The sequence below is a fragment of the Centroberyx gerrardi genome, chromosome 2 (genome assembly GCF_048128805.1).
Source record: "Centroberyx gerrardi isolate f3 chromosome 2, fCenGer3.hap1.cur.20231027, whole genome shotgun sequence".
In the NCBI taxonomy this organism is placed as follows: Eukaryota; Metazoa; Chordata; class Actinopteri; order Beryciformes; family Berycidae; genus Centroberyx; species Centroberyx gerrardi.
This window is the reverse complement of record NC_135998.1, coordinates 24,914,576-24,934,971: the sequence shown is the minus strand read 5'-3', so window position 1 is coordinate 24,934,971 and position 20,396 is coordinate 24,914,576. Positions and strand designations below refer to the sequence as shown.

Below are 20,396 nucleotides of genomic sequence, written 5' to 3'. Positions count from 1 at the left end.
ATATGTATTCCAGATAACAGGACCACCTTAAAAATTAGGTATAAAAGTAACGTGTACTTGCCCCCACCCCACCTCCAAAAAGAAAGAAAAATACTAAAAATAATGAAACTATAAATCAAAATATAAAGCGCAGTTCCTAAATGATGCATGTTGATTTTGGGTCTTTGTCACACCACTAAATATACATTTAAGAGCTTCACCTTGGTATGCACTCTGATATCTGTAGTTTTCAAGGCAAATTGTCAGAAAATTAAATCACCTATTTCAGGTAACCTTACTCACATCCTAGTCGAGTTATCAGGTAGACAAGCTCACTACAATTAAAAAAAAAATGCTGACTAGACTGCTGTTTTAGGGACTAGCGCCATCTTCTGGAAGAGCTGTGAGACTTAGAGGGAGGCTAGGACTGGGATTCAAAGATATAGCAGTTATATTGATATAAGGAATGAATACAATGTCACAGCATCTCGAAGATTCAACTAAACCCAGAAGAAAAGGTTTTATTTATTTAAAATATTCTTTTTCTTCAGAACTCCTATTTAAGATGGTCTTGTAATTAACTATATGGCATTAAGTAGACCAAAACACTTGAAAGAACTTGTATGTATTTCAACTGTTTATTTCCTTTTGTTTATAGCCTTGGACATACAATCTCATACCGTGATAAATAAACAACAAACAGGCATAACAGAACGGCACTTCATAAAATCTTTAAAAGTCTGGATACTAAAAGACAAACATTTACAATTCCTCCAAAGAAAACAAAGTACTGTGGTTTACATACATGTATAATTGCTCAAGCATTTCATTCATTTTAAAGTAATTCTCCAGCCACCCTCAGGTCCTCTGGGCGCTCTCCAGATCCTGATAGTCATCAGGTGAGGCTGAGGTTCACAACATGCTTAGAAACTCTTTCACCTGGAAAATAACCACAACAGACAAGCTATTAGCATTTCCAATAGATACTGACATCGGTAATAATCATGTGATTGATTTCTTTGTTTAGTTCCAACTTTAACTCTGAGTGGCACCAACTGGAGTAATGTCATTCATGCTGGGCCTAATCTGTCAGCTTTGTGTGTGTAACTGGGTCCATTTCTGGCTAATGACTTTCTGAGTGGAACTGACAAATCATGAAAAGCACCTGTGTTTACCATCAACATGAAACTGCTACATAAGCAGCTCTTCAGGCCTCATTTCCATAAGTGAAACCTGTGTGTGTGTGTGTGTGTGTGAGAGAGAGAGAGAGAGAGAGACAGATCACACTTGAAAGTGCAGATCCTCCCTCTCTCTCTCAACACACACAAATAAATACTTTATTTGTGCTGTCACATACAGCACAAGATTAAAATTAATGTTTCAAATTACTGTTTATACTGCCTTAATGATGGCAGTTACCACGTCAATATGTTGTATTTGTCTAATGCCAACTTCTGGCACAGAAGCTGTGCAGGTAGAAACCATGCTAGCTCCACCCGAAGCACAGAGACAGAGAGGTAGAGAGAGAGAGAGAGAGAGAGAGAGAGAGAGAGAGAGAGGTCACACTCAAAGTACACACACATCATATTTTGAGATGAACACTTTAGGGTATTTATAATGGGCAATTTAATAAGATTGTGAGTCTAATAGAATAGGCCAACAGGAGTTTTGACTCCTTTAAGTTGCAGGTACAAGTCCTATTGGAATATTTTGGATGCGGACAAATCTTAAAGAATTATTTGAGTAGCTGACTAGGATATATTGCATCATTTTGAAAAGCAGGCTTGACAGTCTCTCACCTTCTCAAGCATGTCAGCGCCCTTGACTTTATTCCCTTTAAAGTCTTCGTTCACGTCTAGCGTCAGGATCGGCACATCGTTGAGGTACTCAAAGTCCGTGCTGTGGAGTGACATGGGACATGCGGTGAGTGATGTTAACAAATGCTTATGCAGGAAGCAACATCCTTTTTTCACGTTGCTTAAGTTATTTCCTTAAGGAGATGGAGCTCTATAAGGACAGACATTCATCTTTGTGAGGAAACTCTTTGCACACAATGGACCTGAGAAACAGACCGTTTCCTGCCTCATCCATTTCTAAAAACATGTTAATGGGACAGATGCAGTTCACATGTATCAGGAGAACTATTTTAATCTCTTAAGTCGCCCCACAGGTTTTGCATGAATATCAAGTCCCTCTTATTGATGCCAAAGATTGATTGGATTGTTAAGCCATTGTTAATCCTTTCTTCCACCGTCTCACAAACACATTTGGTGTCTTCACAGAAACGCACATCATTTGTACTGCCAAAAGTCAGTGTGCATGCACACGTGTTTCCTCACCTCATGGTCTTGTGCTGCAGCCAGCTCTCGTGCTTAAAGTGGAGCTTTTCCAAGTACTCCAGAGGAATGTCTTGCTCTTCTTCTCTGCCTCTCCGGTGCAATCTCTCTAAACATTTCTACACACACACACACACACACAACAAAAGGAAGGAGATAATTGACTTCTTTGTGCAGTCATTTTTAAGTTAATTTCAATTCTTTAAATTCTTTGGGCTGTCTAGGTTCCTCAAACGTCAAAGTAAAAACAGCTCCATTACCATAGCAAAAGCACTCTATCGAGATTGGAATGAATGACAATACGCTAAAAGAAGCTGGGGGGGGGGCGGGGTGGCTAGACGGGGTACCTCAGGTGCAGCTCTGAGGTAAATGATACCATCCAGCTCGAGGTGCTTGCCAAACTGGCTGTGGAGCCAGCCGTGCCAGTCCTGGTAGATGGACCATTCTGTCTCATTCAGGCACTCACTTTCATACAGGTTGGCTGCAAAGATGTACCTAGGACATGGGGAATAACAAGGCGTGAGTGGAGATGGAACCTGGACTCAGGACATATTAATACCAATACTAATATCTGCTGGTACCTGTCGCTATAGATGGACCGCTCAAAGAACTGCACAGGGTCCTCAGCCTCTCGGAGCTTCCCGTTAGTGGAGTTGATCTGGGCACGCACCCTGCTGATACAGGCGTAGCCCTGGAAAGTGTAGGCCCATCTCTCGGGTTTCTCATACATCATCTGCAATACGTTCCCTCCACTCTTCTGAGACGCGGTCAGCTCCTAGGATGAGAGTGAGACGGTGAAATTAAAGTTGGGAGTTAAATTAAAGCTCAGTGTCTACATGTTCAATACCTGTTTGTAGTTTGACACAAATTTCTGCCAATCACTGACCCAGTGCAGATCTTGAGACAATAAAGTTGTAGCTACATTGTGTATGTGTGTGTATGTTTGTGCATGCATGCAGTCAAGGTATTTGTACAAGCCAAACAATTTACATTTAAAAGAGAAACTAAATCCCAGTGTCGTCTATAGAGCACAACTGGTGGTGACATCGCCTGGTACCAAAGATCAGCCAATAGCAGATGGCCAGTTCAGTACCCTACTTTTCACCATTAGATGTCAGGCTTCACCGCAGATTTGGGATTGGGGTTTAGTTACTCTTTAAGAAAATGGAGAGAAAAGGCAGTTTTAAAGAGGTGAGCTGGGTAATGGGGAAATGAGTAGAGAGAAGGCGGCAGGGAACAAGCACTTGGCCTCTTGTTTTGTCATCTTACATGTGATAAACCTGAGCTCTGGATTCTATCAGATGGGCAACCTGGGGGTGTAATGTGTGTGTGTGTGTGTGTGTTTGTGTTTGTGTGTGTCTGCATATCAGCTTCTCTATGACAATCCCCTGCTTCCCCATCATTTGGTTTCCCCTTCTTCCATCTTCTGGGCATCTAATTCAGTTTATGTTGTTCAGTCTGTTCTCATATGTAACCTAATGTATGTAATACAGTACTATAGTAATACTGCAATCACATCATCTTCGACACTCAGATGATACTGTAACATTGAAACATTAGTTTTAATCTTGTGCTGTTATATGACTAAGCGGTATAAAGTATTTAAAATGTGTGTGTGTGGGAGGGAGGATCTGCACTTTTGAGTGTGATCTCTCTCTCTCTGTCTCACTCTCTCTCTCTCTCCCTCTCACACACACACACACACACACACACACACTCCCCCCAACACACACACACATACACCCCGCCTCTCTGCACAAGTGGTTCAGTGTGGACTGTGTATAGGATATACAATGCAGTCTAACTTCACTTCTAAATGCAAGCAGAGATGTAGCCTAGGCAATCAGTGGACACATGCAGGCCAGGATGGTGAAGCGCGCTTGAAGTGCAATTAAAAGAACATCCAACATGAGAAGCCAAATAAAACACTGGCGGCCTCTCAGCCTTATGAGCATGGGAAAAGCTCACAGCATTTTACCACTGAGAGCCGTAGCTGAGAGAGAGGGAAGCTCAAACACCGTCATTGCGCCAGAAAAATGTATGAGCATGTGCAAAATAACAAATGGCCAGCAATTATTGTTTGATGAGTCGCACGCTCATAGGATGGTCATGGCCATGGGATTGGAAACTGAGGGGGGCACACATTTTTATCTCAAGATGCTATGGAAACATGACTGGGCAACCTTGTGGTTAAAACAATGCAATGAATCAGGTGCATAAAAACAGTGCAGCAAGCACTAAGCATTTCGCAACTGGGAAAAGTCAAGGTTGACATTTGAATACTTTCCAAGCTTTCCCATGTGGGATGAAGCCAATTTTCACCAAGCCATCTTTATGCACCAGGTCTGTTAATCAAAATCTAATTTTACATTTAAACTAATGAGGTTGTGCAGTGTGCACACGCGAGTTACGTTGTTCAAAACTAGCATGAGCAATCAACAACATTCATTCCTTATCTTCAATCCTCATACTGTGTATGTTCTATTCCTATCTCTGTAGACCCTTAAACGGCTGCAGCGACCAAATTACCCACAGCGATCATTAAAGTTTCATGTTATCTTAAAGGTCCAGCGCAATGAGAATTGCATTTCTCAGTCCCATGATATGATTTAACAAACGACCTGTCTATGTAAATTTACCCAAATCATTATAACTGTCAGCACCGTTTGAAAAACTCTCCTTCTGGTTGTCAACAGAATCAAACAGTTGCTTAAGATTTAGAATTCCAATCTACTTCCTGCTGTCAATGATGTCACATACACCCAGGATTTAATGAATGCTCTGATTGGTCGACAGTATGAATAGTTAATCAGGTGTCCCATAGTCTGTCAGCCAGCTACTTGGCAAACTAGCCAAAATCTCTGTGCCTCCACTGTTGCTGGGTGCTGAAGCTCCTGGACATTTGTTCCCCAAAGAGATAGAAATAGAAAGAGACAGAAATGTTGTCATGCAGTGGAGGCACCATCATAGAGAGGGTTCGACTCTCATTCAGTCCTACAAGCTTTGTACCATCTAACCATCAAAAACTGAAGACAATGATGCTCACTATGTTAGAAAGTTAAAGTGAAAAAGTTCTGTGCTAGCGTTATACAAATATTATTCCATATGTTCATCATTATACCAAATTAACAATAAAATAAGAAATTAAAACAATCTGAAAAAATAGTTTTTGTTCTCCTTCACTAGACAGACTGTATGAGGCTACAACTGATATGATGTGCTTCAAATAAATGGCTGAAATATATTAAGGAAGCACCTGAGTGACAGACCTACATTAGATATTGATATACAGTATGTGAGTTTTACCACTGGAAGTGAGGCTGAGGGTGAGGCTGGGCCTGCAGCTGAGCGAGAGGTAGATATGTTTAGTGCCAATGGTGGCATGTTCATCTGTCCAGAGTGGGGCCATCTGTTCCTCTGGGTGTGTAGCATAACAGAGTGACCAGTGTGGAAATGGACAGATGGCAGCTGCACTCTAAATACAGTTGAAGACGCACCCAGTTATCACAGTCTTATGTGTTTAATGCATGCGACCACTGAGGAGGGCATGCAGGACTTGGGCCAAATGGATTGAGGATCATATGAGTCAAGCTCATAATGAAGAGTCAGTTCATTCCTCATTTAGGATCAGTTTAGTGTTTGCTATGCCAAGATACAGTCGGTCTTGTGATGTGACACAGTAGGCTATCTATCTGAACAAACTGACAACAAAGCAGCTCTAAACCCATTTAATCTCCTTTTGATTGGTGTTTGTGTGCGTCTGTCTTGATGGCACTGGATTAAAACCATTATTTGGAAATGCAAAAACATATCAATACCTCAAAGTCAGTGGTTTTCGTTTGTACATTGCACCACCTGGCGATGGGTTCGGGTACCACCTCCCAGTCGGCGCTCTGCTGCTCCAGAAGGCGCACAAACGTCGATTTGCCCGCCGCTGAACATAAAGGATGCGGAAGTTGGTCAAGTTCAATCATTCTGTAACATATACTGTAAACCGCTAGATTCTACTTCCACACTCTTTTAACATTATGTATTCCGTTAACCATTATTACTGACAGCGTACAAAAACTCCATATGACTTTTGTAGTATTTCCTGGCAATTGGCGCTATATGTGTGACTGCTCAACCTGGTAAAAATCGATCCACCAAGTTATATCGGTTACTTGCTGAAGCAACCAATTATGAAATATACAGATTAGAAGCCGTGTATGCCAATTTTGAACAGTGTCAACTAGCCATTTATCAAGGTTTGCAATAACAAATGAAATGCTGCACTTACCAATATTCCCCTCGATCGAAATTCGCTTTATTCTTTTCTCCATAGAGTCGTTCATCGGATCGGGGCAGGCTCTCTTTGGAATCGGAGACATTTTCAGCGATTAAACAAGTCCTTTATCAAATTTAAAGCTGACGTTGCAGCTGTGCCTGTGGTCCCGTCAAGAGAAAGCGCTCTATGTTGTTTAAAACTTTGGCGGCAACAGATGTCATGTGGTGCATTTACAGCGATGTGGCTCCGCCCAGGAAACAGCAGCTGGTCCTCCTATACTGGTAGTTTAATACATCCGTGGTCCTACTGTCTGCACTGCACTGGGCTGAATGCACTGTATACACTCACCGAGCACTTTATTAGGACCACCTGTACACCTGCTTATTCATGCAATTGTCCAATCAGCCAATCATGTGGCAGCAGTGCAATGCATAAGATCATGCAGACACAGGTCAGCAGCTTCAGTTCATGTTCACATCAAACATCAGAACGGGGAAAAAATGTGATCTCAGTGACTTTGACCGCGGCATGGCTGTTGGTGCCAGACGGGCTGGTTTGAGTATTTCTGAAACTGCTCATCTCCTGGGATTTTCACAGTCTCTAGAGTTTACACAGAATGGTGCGAAAAACAAAAAACATCCAGTGAGCGGCAGTTCTGCGGACGGAAACGCCTTGTTGTTGACAGAGGTCAGAGGGGAATGGCCAGACTGGTTGGAGCTGACAGAAAGGCTTCAGTAACTCAGATAACCTCTTTACAACTGTGGTGAGCAGAAAAGCATCTCAGAACGCAACACGTCCAACCTCGAGGTGGATGTCACTTTGGTAGCCGGTTGACACTGAGCTGAAAGCTGATACCTACCCAGTATTAGTACGGTGTTCCTAATAAAGTGCTCGGTGAGTGTATATATAGACTTGCAACAAAGCATTCAAAGAGTCAAAGACCACCTTTATTTGTCTTGTAAACAGCATAATTCAATTCAGTAGCATTGAAAACCCTTAATCAAGCCATTATTTACAAACATTTCATCAGTTATTACAGTCAAGGAGAAAAACTGTAGGCAATAGGCTATGCTATGGTCATTTCGTAAGGATGAGATGCTTTAAGGATGACTACCTATGTTTCTCTATTACATTTTCAGATATCTGATGAGCAATAACATTCATAATAATCATCTAAGGAAGAGGAAAATGTCGAAAATGGATGATAAAATAAATGTTAACGTCCAAATAGGGAGGGAAAGCGGCCTCTAAAAAGACTCGATAATGATGCATTCTTTAACCAAAAGCTACCACTCCATGCTTGCCGAAAATTATCTTTAAGACAGGTCTAACCTTAGTATTTACACGTTTGCATTTCTGGATTAGGCCTACACCTTCCTGAAAATTCCAGATAGGAAGATATATAAAACGTTCATGTCATTGTTTGTGTGTCTTACTGGACAAAATTCAAAACCGAAAGAAAATCAATTCTATTACTATCACACATCCGAATTTAAACACTATAAAAGGAAAAAAAATGTTGAATGGGTAAAGTATGAATGAGGCGGCTGGTAACCCTTGGAGCGTCGTGTCAATTATTGCATAGTAAACTACACTTTGAGATTGGAAAAAGTACATGCATCTGCTGTCTGAAGCACAGCAACACACAACTCAGACCATACAAAAGCATAAGAAATCTCACTTGTATATGCCATATAGCCTATTTCAGAGGTGGTTAAGCAATTCAATAACATTCATTTGGGCAAATATGAGGGAGGAAACAAACTATGATCAACCACGTAGTACAGCTTCTCACAAAGCACGGTCTATGTAGAATAAACATTCAGGCAAAAGAAGAGGTCAGGAAAATTGTTGTTGTTCAAAGTGCTTCATGGCTAGTTAGATAACAAGGGATGCAGCATAATCCAATTAAATACATTAGTATTTCAACAGTGGAGGTTGTGACTTTTAACACAACTCTCTACTTCTATATATGGACCATTATATACAGTTTTCAAGGCTTCAGTTGCCTTGAAGACTTTCCTTAAAATTTGTCCCTACTTCAAGATTGGATCAAGAAAAAAAAAAAAAAAAAAAAAAAAACAATGCCCCCCCCCCCCCCCCCAACTACTATACAGGAACATGTCACTGGGAAACACTATAATAATTTTTGTAGTCCCTGCTACACTACGTTAGACTCCTAGCTGGAAGCTAGCCTCACTTCTATGTCTCTCAACACATTCATTTATCATAACCTGCACAGAGCACTTGGCAAGAGAGAGATTTTGGAACGAAAAGAGGAAGCTAGGTGAGTAGTATGCTTTAAAGAAAAAAATGTCCTTTGAACCAACTGACAAGTAGAACAGGGGTTTAGTGAAACATGAATTTAGAGCCATACAAATTGGAGGGTGAGATCGGTGGGGCGGGGGGTGCAATCCATTAATCAATGGCAAGCATGTCAGTGGTTTCACAAAGCAGAGTATATGGCCTTTATCTTACAGTCTTCACTGTTCATATAGAGTGATTATGAGCCATGCCAGGCACTTGGGAATCTTTTTGATATATTGACAGACTTGGGCAATTACCAATTTGAATACTAACAAACCAGGATCCAGCTCTTTCTATATAGATAAATGGATAACGTAATTAGTGACTGGTTGTTGAAGTGGCTTAAAGGTTCCCCTAAATTCTTTTCATAATACCTACAGAACTTCCCTATTACATTACAGCAACTGTGCTTACGCGCTACTCCCACCTGTGGTTGAGTTGGAAATGGAAATCAAACTGCATGGAAATGCCTGTGTAGTGTTGTTATAAATCCATGTGAAAGAAAAGCTGTGCAGAGTCTAATATAACAATAATGGACATAGGTCTATACTACCCTAAATGTAAGCCATAACTGAATACTGATAACATGAGTTCTGGGGATTTGTCCAAAGAGCTAAAACCATTTTCTCCAACATGTTCAACCGTGGTTTGTTCAATTAAGTATGTAATCCCTGATAGCCTTAGTCCTGGTGCCTTAACCTATCAAGACCCTTCCTTGTTCCTGGCCTTATTAAAAACATTTCCCCAAATGGAAATATAGTATATACTGCATACATACAGCCAGGGTGGGGTGGGTATCTGTGCAAAACTAGGAGACCATAGAAAGAAGGATTACATTGGTGTTTATCTATCCTTTGTCGTCAGTTTTTCAATCAGCTCCTGCAGTGGGACCAGCTCTTTCCTGTCAATGAGGTTGAACTCCTGAAAAAGACAAGTGAAAGGGAGCAAACATTATCATCCAAATCTCCTCTCTCCTACATGTTTTTACTTGCTAATATTTACTGATCAAATACATTGCATCGAAATCAATACATATTTGTCAGAATCTCTTTACTTGAACAAAGAAGATGAAGTGTTTGAACGACGTGTTGAGGTGGGCCTCCTCTTGCAGTTGCATGACAGAGTCAAAGTGCTGGTGGTAGATGTGGGCGTAGACCCTGAACAGGCGCTTCAGAATGGTCTTCGCCACAGACATAAAGTTTCGCTTAAAGGGGACGCCTTGGGTACAAAAGAAGGGAAGAAAGAGAAACGTTACTCAGATCCTAGTCAAATAAGACCTGGAGTGCATTTAACACAGTCGCTAGAAGGGGTGACAAGATCTTTTTCAGATAACTGGATTCTTAGGAGTCCAAATTTAATTTGATCATTTGGAGATATTATCTATATATCAATATCTAGATTTCTTGAAACACTGCTTTTAATTACATTTCTCTGGCCAAAGTAATGAACACAGGAAATGGAATGACACAGATCAATATACAAAAATTCACTCGATCACAATCACTCAAGCTCTTACTAGAATAATGCTGACAGAACAAAAGGATTTTTTAAAACATCTTTTTAGTGCCTCAAACATCAACCATCTCTTCCTGCTAGGGGATAAACCTATGGTGCCGGGGTTTACAGGCTGCCACACAGGCAGGCCACAGTTTGTAAGACTCAAGGGAAGTGCATTAAAAATGCCAGAGACTAACACAAAAGCACCCCAATGTACTGTTAATCTGTTACTGCAGTTAAGAAACTTCTACACTGTTACAGCACTGTTCTCTAGACTAGAGCTCTGCACGGGCCTGTTTTTTCAAGACCGCTCCTGCCAACTCCCGCTGCTTTTTGTGCCACACCCGCCTGCACACTTTACTGCTGCACTCGCCCGCACCTGCAAGACTGTGTACCACGCCTGCCCGCCAGACCGCATGTTGGCCCTCACCAATGCTTTTCCACTACTGGTTCGGTTCGTTGTATCAAAGTTTTCCGACTGGGTGGTGTTTAGACACCAATCGGGGCCAATCACAGTGCTTAAAAATGGAGAACTCCACCCAGCCGGGAAGTCGGGCCATATTAAATAAACAATCAAATGACAGGTGCAGACAGTTTAATCTGAGCTGCAGAGCTGCCACATTGTGTTGTGAAAATCCTGCACTGTGACTGTGCAGCTCTCTGAAGACTCCTCACGAGTACGGTGCATCAGTGAAGGGATAAGGAGTACAGAAGTCTGGTGGAGAGCTTCATCTCATTGTGTACAGAGAAACACCTGCAGCCCAAATTCAATAATAAAAAGAAGCTGGTGATGGACCTCCAACAGGACATGGAGTCACTGATTCCATGCATGTCCTTTTCTATGCTGCTGGACTCAAGTCATGGATGCTCTGAGCTTGAAGAAGTTGGAGAGAGAGGCTAGCTCCGTCACTTAGGCTAGGACTCATTTGAGGTAGTGGTGGAAAGAGGGATATTACCAGTAAATGGAATTACAGAGATGCATCTATTATGGGCAATAATGCAATTATGAAATAGATACCCTCATCTGTCAATGCAGCAGATCACCTTCAGTTACTGGCTCATTGTACCAAGGTGTACCAAGTGATGCTTCAGACATTCCTTTGTACTGACTGTCATCCGTCTTCAGTGCTCCACCCCAGACAGCACAAGCCTCAGCTAGCTGGGAGGTTGAGTTGTTGCTATGTTTGCAAAATCTACCTCTCTCCTTTGTTGGCCCTCTACCATCTTAGCCAGCAAGATGAGCAATGACTGAATATGTAACTCTGAAAATATCACTGAAATAGAGGTCGACCAAGTTACCGGTTTGGTCGATTAATCAGGGCCGATAGGAGGTTTTATAAACAACTGGTTATTGGTAGATGTGAGCGCCAGTGGGATGGTGACCGATTATGGGCGCGCACCCTCTGGTGTTCAAAATAGTGGCATTCATTTATGTTCGCAGACCAGTCTCACTATTTGCATGGAGGCTCCACACAAAGTCAAGGTATGCATGTGACAGATATAAATGAAAACATAATTATCAAATTATCAACTGGTGGGTGAATTAGTGACTACTAACATGACCTACTCTGCTAAAAGCATGCCATGTGGTTTTGCTAATTTGAAAGTCTCAAAAACAAGATAGCAGTTAATGCAAAAAGTAGTATCGTCTGTCCCTCAATATTTCAGTGAAATCTCCAACTTCCATGTAACAAGGAGTAATACTTTCTTTTGTACATATCAAACAATGTGCTACAAAGTCCCTGTATCTGGAATCTGTCATTTATGTGAGCTATAACCCTCTGATGAGTTCAGGGCCCATTTTGCTATCATGAGGCAGCCGCGACTGGCACACCCCTAGTGGATATTCAGCAGTATGTATAAGTTGCTTCAGAACCAAGTACAAATGGCGACCAAGCAGTACAAGATAAGAACCACATACAAAAAAAGATGGCTTTGACAGAACAGAGGCAAGCAATACAAAATCTTACCAATCTTTGAAGGGAAAAGTGTCTCATCATCAAGCTGGTCTTGCACCCAGGTCATGAGGTAATCAATATACTTGGGAGCAGAGCATTTGATTGGCTTCTTGATGTTGGTTCCATCAGCCCAGTGGTACTCATACCTACAGGAAAGACAGATGATAAACATTTTATTTTGCCCCTATTTAGACCATCTTGTGTTTCTCATTCAATCTACGAAAAATTATATTTTTGATTGGAGAGAGAAGCTTCTCACTGCCCCATTTACATCAGGCTGCTGCTTGCAACAGAACGGCACATTCTCATTATATATACATGGACCCTTGCATATCCACATCCATACACTTACTTAGGACCAGCAGACATGACCGGACAGCTTTCCTCAGTGCAAAAGTCTGTGATGGTGCCATAGAGCATATTGATCTGGTTGAAGAAATCCACAGCTGAAAATGCACAAACAACATAATCAATCTAACGTGCATAAGACCAAATAACATATGTGCCAGCATGGATAGCTGGAATCAAGTTTCCCTACAGTTTGATTTTCACCCTTCCAGTTACAATCCCCAGTCCAAACTGTATACACACTCCAGTTATCTGACCAAACTGCGTATCAGCCATTCCCTGAGGCACACAGCCAACTTTGGCCTAGAATCAGTCAGAGAGATCATTTGAAGTGATGGTAGTGTTAGAGTTGGTTCTCTATTTGCTAATCTCACAGAAAAGAAGAACACATTGTACAGATGTACACAGTGAACAGATGAGGCATAGGTGCAGTAGGTCTGGTTTAGAGAGAATTCAGCTCCCTTTTCTACTTGTTTAGATTGATTTAGTCTCCCTAAAAATGTTTGTGTTCAAAAGGTCATGTAGCAAGGTGAAGGTTTGACATTGAAAAAATGCATTGAAAACAACCGTCATCTACGCTGTAGATTTGGTCAATAGAGCCCACGCTGTACAGTTCATGCTGCTAACCTCGTTCAAGTTATCACTGTCTTATTACGAGAATACGAGGTAAAGCTACAAATCTTAATATGGAAAGATACATATTTCTGATTCGCATGTTTACAATTCACTTGTTTGCTATGATAGTAGCGTGAAAAAGGCAAATTGCCAATTCACCATGTAAATTTTCAGATGCTTCATAATCTGACACAAAACCACTGATTGAGAACTAGCTGAAGTAGTCATCACATGGGACAAAGAGTGAAGTTAAATGAACATGGGTCTGTCAGTTCTGCCACGCTCACACCGATAAACTGTCCTACATGTTGACTGTGCAGTGACAGCTGTAGTTTGGTGGCCTTCAATACTTTTCTGTACAAGTCTGTTTAAAATTTTCCTAGGACCTAGATAGAGAAGTATATGCAAAGAGCCATAGGACATCAGAAGTAGTCAGGTGATATAGACTTCACTGACAGTATTGTTTAGTTAAAATGGAGGTGAGCTGTTTACTGGACAGTGCTCATATGGTAAATCTTTTGTACATGGTTGTAGCAGAAATTACTGCTGACTATACTCTCATGTCATGGCACCAACAATGTTCACAGTGATTTTGTCCCAACTTCCCTTTCTGGAAGGGAACAAAGTGGCTTGTGTAACACTGACCAATACCCAACCATTTCTACTAACCTTTTATGAAATTGGGAATTACAAGTATTGCGATTACCTAGCTAAGCCAGCACAGTGGTTAACGCTACTGTGTGTGTGTGTGTGTGTGTGGGGGGGGGGGGGGGGGGGACTTTTGAGTACAGCTTACACATATTTGTTGACATCAGGTAAATAAAGCAAGTAATGTTCACCCCATTTTACTTTTCCCATCTTCTCGTGCTACAAAGGGATTTCAAAATACATTCACCAAATGCATACATTCATTTTTTTTTTCTTTCTGAAGACTGCAATGTAGTCTAGAGACTGTGTGTTAAGTGTGTTAAGTGAAAGCATAACATTCAAATAAAAGAAAAATCGGATTTAGAAAAGTATTCACCCCCTTGTTTTATGTGACCTACATTGCCCCTGTGGCAAAAATGTGTTCAAATCCAATTTCAAGCACCTCAAATCCTACTCAGATCTCCTCTTTTGGTTGTAGTTAAGGATTTTAAATAAAAACCTTATTCAAGAGTCAGGGGACTAAACCTCTGAAATTGTAAAACCCTAGAGTCAACTCTTTGCAAGAGGAAATAAGGCTTCTACTGACCGGCCATTTGTCTCAATTTCAGAGAAAGTAAACAAGGCCCTCACAGTATAGACAATGAAGTCTATTTAACATTCACAGTTGTTTTTTCCAGCATGAATGCACATGGTCCTTAGAGCGAATGCCAAGAAGTTGCCCTGATAGTTCACTTCACTAGCCATGAAAAAAGCTCTTCAGCTGATTCTTCATGTGGACTAATTGAGATTTCAGGAACAGCATTCCTGCAAGGCATACAAATATAAAAACTAGCAAAAGACTGATGGATATGGAAATAAAAGGTGTGTGGAAGTACAGTCATTATTCCATGATAGTAACTGTAAACAAAAAAAACAAAAAAAGAGTATCAAGGGGGGTAAAGGTAAATAAGGCCCTTACTGTTGACTGCGACCCACTCATTCAAGTCTTCCCCCTCAGGCAACATGACTGCCATGCGCAGATTTCCACTTCCCAGTGTGGCCTCGGCATGTTTCAACAGCTCATACTGGTGAGAACCCTCCGGAATATTCTTCTTGGGCTTGAAGGTCTTGGATGAACGATTTCCACTGTGAGTCACATTTCAAAGAGGAACAAAAATAGTGTGGTTAGGAAAGGAGTAGTGAAATAGGATGACAAATAATGAGATAATGTAGGCGTAGATGATGGGACTTTTCTTTTTAAAAAAAAGCCAAGATTATCACAAAGTTACCAAGCTCTAGTTGGCATGAAGGGCCTGGCAGAATCAGAATGGGAGGGCAGGACAGTGACGTAGAAAACCAGGTGTTTCTCTCTGTGTATAATGAGTTATCAGGCCACTTGGAGAGGTACAACATTCAATCCCTCTCCATGACCCATCACACTAGAGTTTTAGTGACTCACCATAACATGTTTCACATTGAAATAAATCCAGAGTTTTCTTCTTTAATCAGTATTTTCACTAAGTCACTAAACACTAATTTCATGAAATGATAGTTATTTACTTATGAAGGGCAAGATACAAGCTGTCATTTGCCACATAGCAATGGATTATTGGATGGATTATTGAATAAATATAGAACCAAACACTTAGGGCTTGGAGTAAATGGTGTCCATGACAATATAAAAAGTGATTTTGATCCACTCAGCATTAAACCATTAGGACCTGGGTATGATCAAACGTGTCTCTGGACCCTCATGTCTGATGGTGATGATGATGAAGATGAGGAGATGCTCTGATGGCATCTAGCCTATGTACAAAGATGTCATAGGTTTGACTACATTTCAAATACTAAACATGATGTCGCCATTGAATTGCTTGGATCAAAGTGAACGTGGTGACCATTCAGGACATTTTTTTACTGATGCTCATCCCACACTGACTGTTGTTGAATTTTAACACAGGTCCCCTTCCCATCACCAAACACCATCATCCTCACCAGAGGGCGCATTCAGCCATTCTTTTCCGCCCTCCCATTCCGGCTTTTATTCAGACACTGGCTTGATATGTATGCAACAAAGATGCAGGAAAAAACGCGTTACTTTGGTATAATATTGGGATCGAGATGAGGTGCGTTCATCTTACATGGGGCTTAACTAGACTGTGCCAACAAAAGTATTCACACCAGCAAATAGCCAGGCCAGACTGTGGACCTCCCCTTTAAATTAGCCTTAGGATCAGTCGGTGGTGCGTTAGGTTTGATGGCAGAACACAATACAAGATTTTAAGAAGTTAATGTTAGTATTCTATCAATACTATTGTTTGTTAATGATAAAATCTATGGAAAAGCAATGCGAATCATATCAGCATTAGAGGCAATTCCAGGAAGTAGTCTTAGCCTATAGTAAGCTATCGTTAGCTGTTAGCTAGCTGTGTACCACTGGAAATTCCCTGGGAAAAAGGCTAAGTGATAAGGAGAAACAAGCATTCATCAAACCAATGTAACTCACAAAAGAAAGCTCATGTTTCTTCGGACAGCTGAAAATAACTCCCTTGGCAAATAACAAGCAAAGTGGAGCCAGACCAGCCGGATGGTTTGTCAAACTCTCCCCGGTCCTCGTTCGTCTCGGACTTCCTAAAGCGGTCCTTGCGGGAAAAACTAACCGAAATTTCTATTACTGTGATAAAAACACAAACTCGATAAAACACATGAATTGAGGACGAGCTGCTCCACTATCTCTGCTGCTCTGTACTGAGAGGCAGCGCAGGGAGTGCTTACTTCTTCATCCAAGATTTGAGGCAGACTCGACACATCCCGGCCGTTTGCTGCCGTCCACTGGAAAATAATGGGCACAACTACTCTTCTTCTTCTGCTGCTGCTTTCAGTTTGTGGCAGCTCGCGACAGGCGTTTCAGGTACATTCTGCCACCTGCTGTAGCGGAATTGTAGTTTCACGGTTTAATCGTGAAACTACTACTACTCACGCAAAGCTCAGAAATGGATTGTAAATAACCAATCATGCCTACATTAGTCTACTACTTTGCTACTACTAATTTATTATTCAAAGTAGCATAATGTGATCTCACATATTGTGCAGTGTGTGTATGAAATGTGGTGATGTGACTAGATGTGATTTTTTGTACTTTGTAATTTATTGTATTGTTTGTGCTGTATTTTATGTCGACCTGCCCTGGGACTGCAGATGGAAATTAGCAAATAGCTATAATCTGGTGCAAAGCATCTTTTCTCTTTTCTGAGATCAATGTTCTCTTTTGCACATGGTCCCTGACAAATAAACTTAACTAAACTAAACTAAACTAAACTAAACTAAACTAATAAATTCTACCCAACAAATCTAAAAAAAAAAAAAGAAAAAACGACAAATATTACATGGGTCCTACTTACTACCATACTCCCTCTCTCATCCCTAGGTTGTTTCAACTATTCTCCACAACCACAGCCTCAGTAAGTTTCCTCATTAATATGCAAATGTATGCAGCTAGGTGTTCCAAAATCTAATCAGATCATCTACTCTATAGGGAGAACATGAACATGTGGTGTAATTATGAAGTCTATACATAAAAAGACTAACAAACAGTGGTGTAGTAGCAAATAGCCTACATAGCTGGGCATGCTACCACCACTTGGTGATCAATATTTGTGTGATCATTGCCATGTCATATTAATAAACATTATGATTGTATGTTTATCTTCTTTGACTAACACAATATATTGCTATTAAGTGGTGGTTAAGGTCTATGTACCTACATAGGTATTACCATACAGGCCCATACAGGGGCTTAATATATTTAAGGCATAACCCCTGATAAGATTAATGCCGTGATATTGGCAATTATCTTATTTGCTTATAGTGTGAAACTGTATGTAGGTTAGTTGGCCAGTCAGCTCAGCTTGAATAACTTTTGAGATGCTTCACTAGGCTATATGGCCTTAAACCAGCTAAATTAGTTATGACATTTGAAAAAAAAATTAAGAAATTAAATGAACAAGGAACAATATTCATCCCCTTGACTTTCTGCTCATTTTCTTGTACACCATAGGATTTCAAAATGCATTTACGTGTGATTTTCATTGTTGTCACCTATGCAAAGTAGTTTATTCAGTCAAAGTGAAAAGGACATTTTAGAAATTAATGTGAAGATACAAAATTCAAACAGCACAAAATCTTATTGAGAAAAATATTCAACCACACGGTTTTATTCAGGCTAAATTACAAACACGCTCAACACTTTATACCAAATGTGACTCAGAATTCCTTCACCAGCTGCCCTTTTCTCACATTCCTCTTTTCATCATCCAGCAGTCTCTCAACAGCCATTCAAAGACAGATTAACCAAAGTGTATGAGCCACTTTTGACACTTTGTGGCAATGTGAAACACTATTTATCACTATTAGTGATAATCTGCAAATCTAAACAGTTCTGATTATATCACATTTCAAAAGTAGGCCAAATAAAGGCAAACCTCATAGCTAACTACCATATAACTTGTATGCTGCTGTTTTTTGGGAAGTGTTACAGACAGTGGTGATACAATCAAACACACACACACACACACACACACACACACACGCACACACACACACACACACACACACACACACACACACACACACACACACACACAAATGTGTAAATAAACCTAGCTCACCCATGTGTAATTTGATTTGATTCACAGATACAGATTCAACATGTCAATTTTGGAAAAAAAAAAGGTTTATCTATCTATGGATGGATTCATGTTAGTGGATTGTGTGGATATTTGTGGATTGCATAGACATTATTTCTATATTTTTATATACTATGAAACAGGTAGGCTAAAATATTTGTCTCAAAAATCTGAAAATAAATATAACCCATGTGAAAATAAATACACATTGACTCATATGGGTACTTTGACACACAAATGCACACTGAACATTTCAAATGATAATTTTTGTATTGGAATGTCTTTTTACAAAAATGTTTAAAAACAAAATTGCAACTGCTCCAAACATGTAATTGGACTCAAATTCAGATCAGCACTCTGAATGTTTTAAAAAATATAGGTTTATGTAAGTACCATGTAGGCCTCACCTATATTTAAGAGACACCCAGCACTGTCTATTACAGTCTGTGAGTATTCATATATTACCCTGAAGAGCCTCAAGATGTCGCTGTTTTTCATTTTCTTCCGCTGTTATCCATTTATATTTACTACTTATAGATGACAAACAGCGGCATCCTGAGGCCGCTTGTGCGACTCATCCATAGATTTAAAAAAAAAAAGAATAATAATTCATCGATTAATCAATGAGACGGATCCCTTGCTGCCTTCAAGAGCTATCGGAAATATGGGGTACGGCCCAAAGCTTTTTCACTATTCCTCCTTTCCTCTCCTACCAGGAAGTACCTTGGAGGAGACGAGGGGAGGAATGGAGTGGAGGAGTGGAGGAGAGTAGGGAGCGAGGCGAAGTGGAAGCCATTTGGAACAGCGTATGTGCAATTGATGATGTTACTGCTATGGACAGACAAGTCATCGCCTTTGGCCTTTCCTTGATATCATAGCCTATTATAGGCGTGATCACAATCAGCTCCGATATCTCCCACCTGGCATCATGAATTTAGGAAGTGTGTCAACACAAACGACAAACACTGCAGCGAATCCACCGATATTGGCTGTCTAAGATAATAAAAAAAATCGAAATTATCAATTATGTTTATAGTAATATACAATCAACTACTTACAAAAATCCAATGTGAACGCTTCCAAGTTGTAGCAATGAGATGACACTTATTCCGATAAACCATGAACGCGGCATGAGTGGGGTCACCGAGTTGTCAACAAGGAGGTTGTCAACAGTTGATGGGAAAGTGATGTATTTTATTAATGTAAGTGGTTGTATGTTTAATGTATGTTTATTTATAATCTTTGTTCAAATATTAATTGTCACGTTTTATTTGTAATAAAATAATTAACACGTCAATTAGGCTACATGACTGATGCACAATTTTTCCTTTTCATTCTTCTGCAGCAGCACACAGTAGATCTGTGCCAATTGATTTCTTAAATAAAACAGCTAACAACACAAAAATAATGATAATAATAATAATAATTTTGTTGCAGAGTCCATTTTTATTATTTCCGGTTGTGGGAGAGTTGAATGCGCGAGGACGCGGAAGTAGTAGTTTCAGAGCAGTACCTGAAGGCAGCACCTCTCGGAGAGGTTTGAGTAAAGCCGCGGTTTAAGACTACATATTAAACAGTAGCCTATTATTTTTCTAGCCGCACGGTTTAGAAAAAGTAATATCTGTGCTGTTTTCTGTACAACATCCAGCCTAGTCTTTTGTAAACATGTCTTGATGAAAAGACTCTAGCACTAGGACCCGCCGGACCGCTCTCAGCTGAGGAGGCTGCTAGTTAAATGCGACATGAATCTGTATGGCCAGCAGCTTTCCAGCTTGTT

General features: G+C 40.5%; 2 protein-coding genes across 2 annotated transcripts; both read right to left on the bottom strand.

The window, feature by feature from the left end:
- Positions 1-608: 608 nt before the first annotated feature.
- Positions 609-6,780, bottom strand: dck (deoxycytidine kinase). Its single transcript, XM_071912049.2, has 7 exons — positions 6,595-6,780; positions 6,134-6,249; positions 2,897-3,090; positions 2,663-2,810; positions 2,319-2,434; positions 1,779-1,878; positions 609-918 (listed from the first exon to the last, which is right to left on the bottom strand). Exons 1-7 carry the CDS (start codon positions 6,683-6,685, stop codon positions 892-894), a joined length of 792 nt encoding a protein of 263 aa, XP_071768150.1. The 5' UTR covers positions 6,686-6,780; the 3' UTR covers positions 609-891.
- A 727-nt stretch (positions 6,781-7,507) lies between these two features.
- Positions 7,508-16,762, bottom strand: LOC139921720 (MOB kinase activator 1B). Its single transcript, XM_071912031.2, has 6 exons — positions 16,441-16,762; positions 14,914-15,080; positions 12,697-12,790; positions 12,357-12,490; positions 9,944-10,107; positions 7,508-9,810 (listed from the first exon to the last, which is right to left on the bottom strand). The coding sequence occupies exons 1-6, from the start codon at positions 16,452-16,454 to the stop codon at positions 9,733-9,735; spliced, it is 651 nt and encodes a 216-aa protein (XP_071768132.1). The 5' UTR covers positions 16,455-16,762; the 3' UTR covers positions 7,508-9,732.
- Positions 16,763-20,396: the final 3,634 nt, after the last annotated feature.

What these genes read in the sequence shown, in the direction of transcription:
- LOC139921720 (XM_071912031.2), bottom strand. An exon ending in TGAGTGGGTCGCAGTCAACA is followed by an intron (nt 12,791 to 14,913) that starts GTAAGGGCCTTA and finishes GTGCATTTTCAG; the next exon opens with CTGTGGATTTCTTCAACCAG. An exon ending in ACTTTTCCCTTCAAAGATTG is followed by an intron (nt 10,108 to 12,356) that starts GTAAGATTTTGT and finishes TTTGTACCCAAG; the next exon opens with GCGTCCCCTTTAAGCGAAAC.
- dck (XM_071912049.2), bottom strand. Translation starts at nt 6,685, where the DNA reads ATGTCTCCGATTCCAAAGAGAGCCTGCCCCGATCCGATGAACGACTCT. An exon ending in TTCGATCGAGGGGAATATTG is followed by an intron (nt 6,250 to 6,594) that starts GTAAGTGCAGCA and finishes CTTTATGTTCAG; the next exon opens with CGGCGGGCAAATCGACGTTT. An exon ending in CTGCAGCACAAGACCATGAG is followed by an intron (nt 1,879 to 2,318) that starts GTGAGGAAACAC and finishes GTCACTCCACAG; the next exon opens with CACGGACTTTGAGTACCTCA.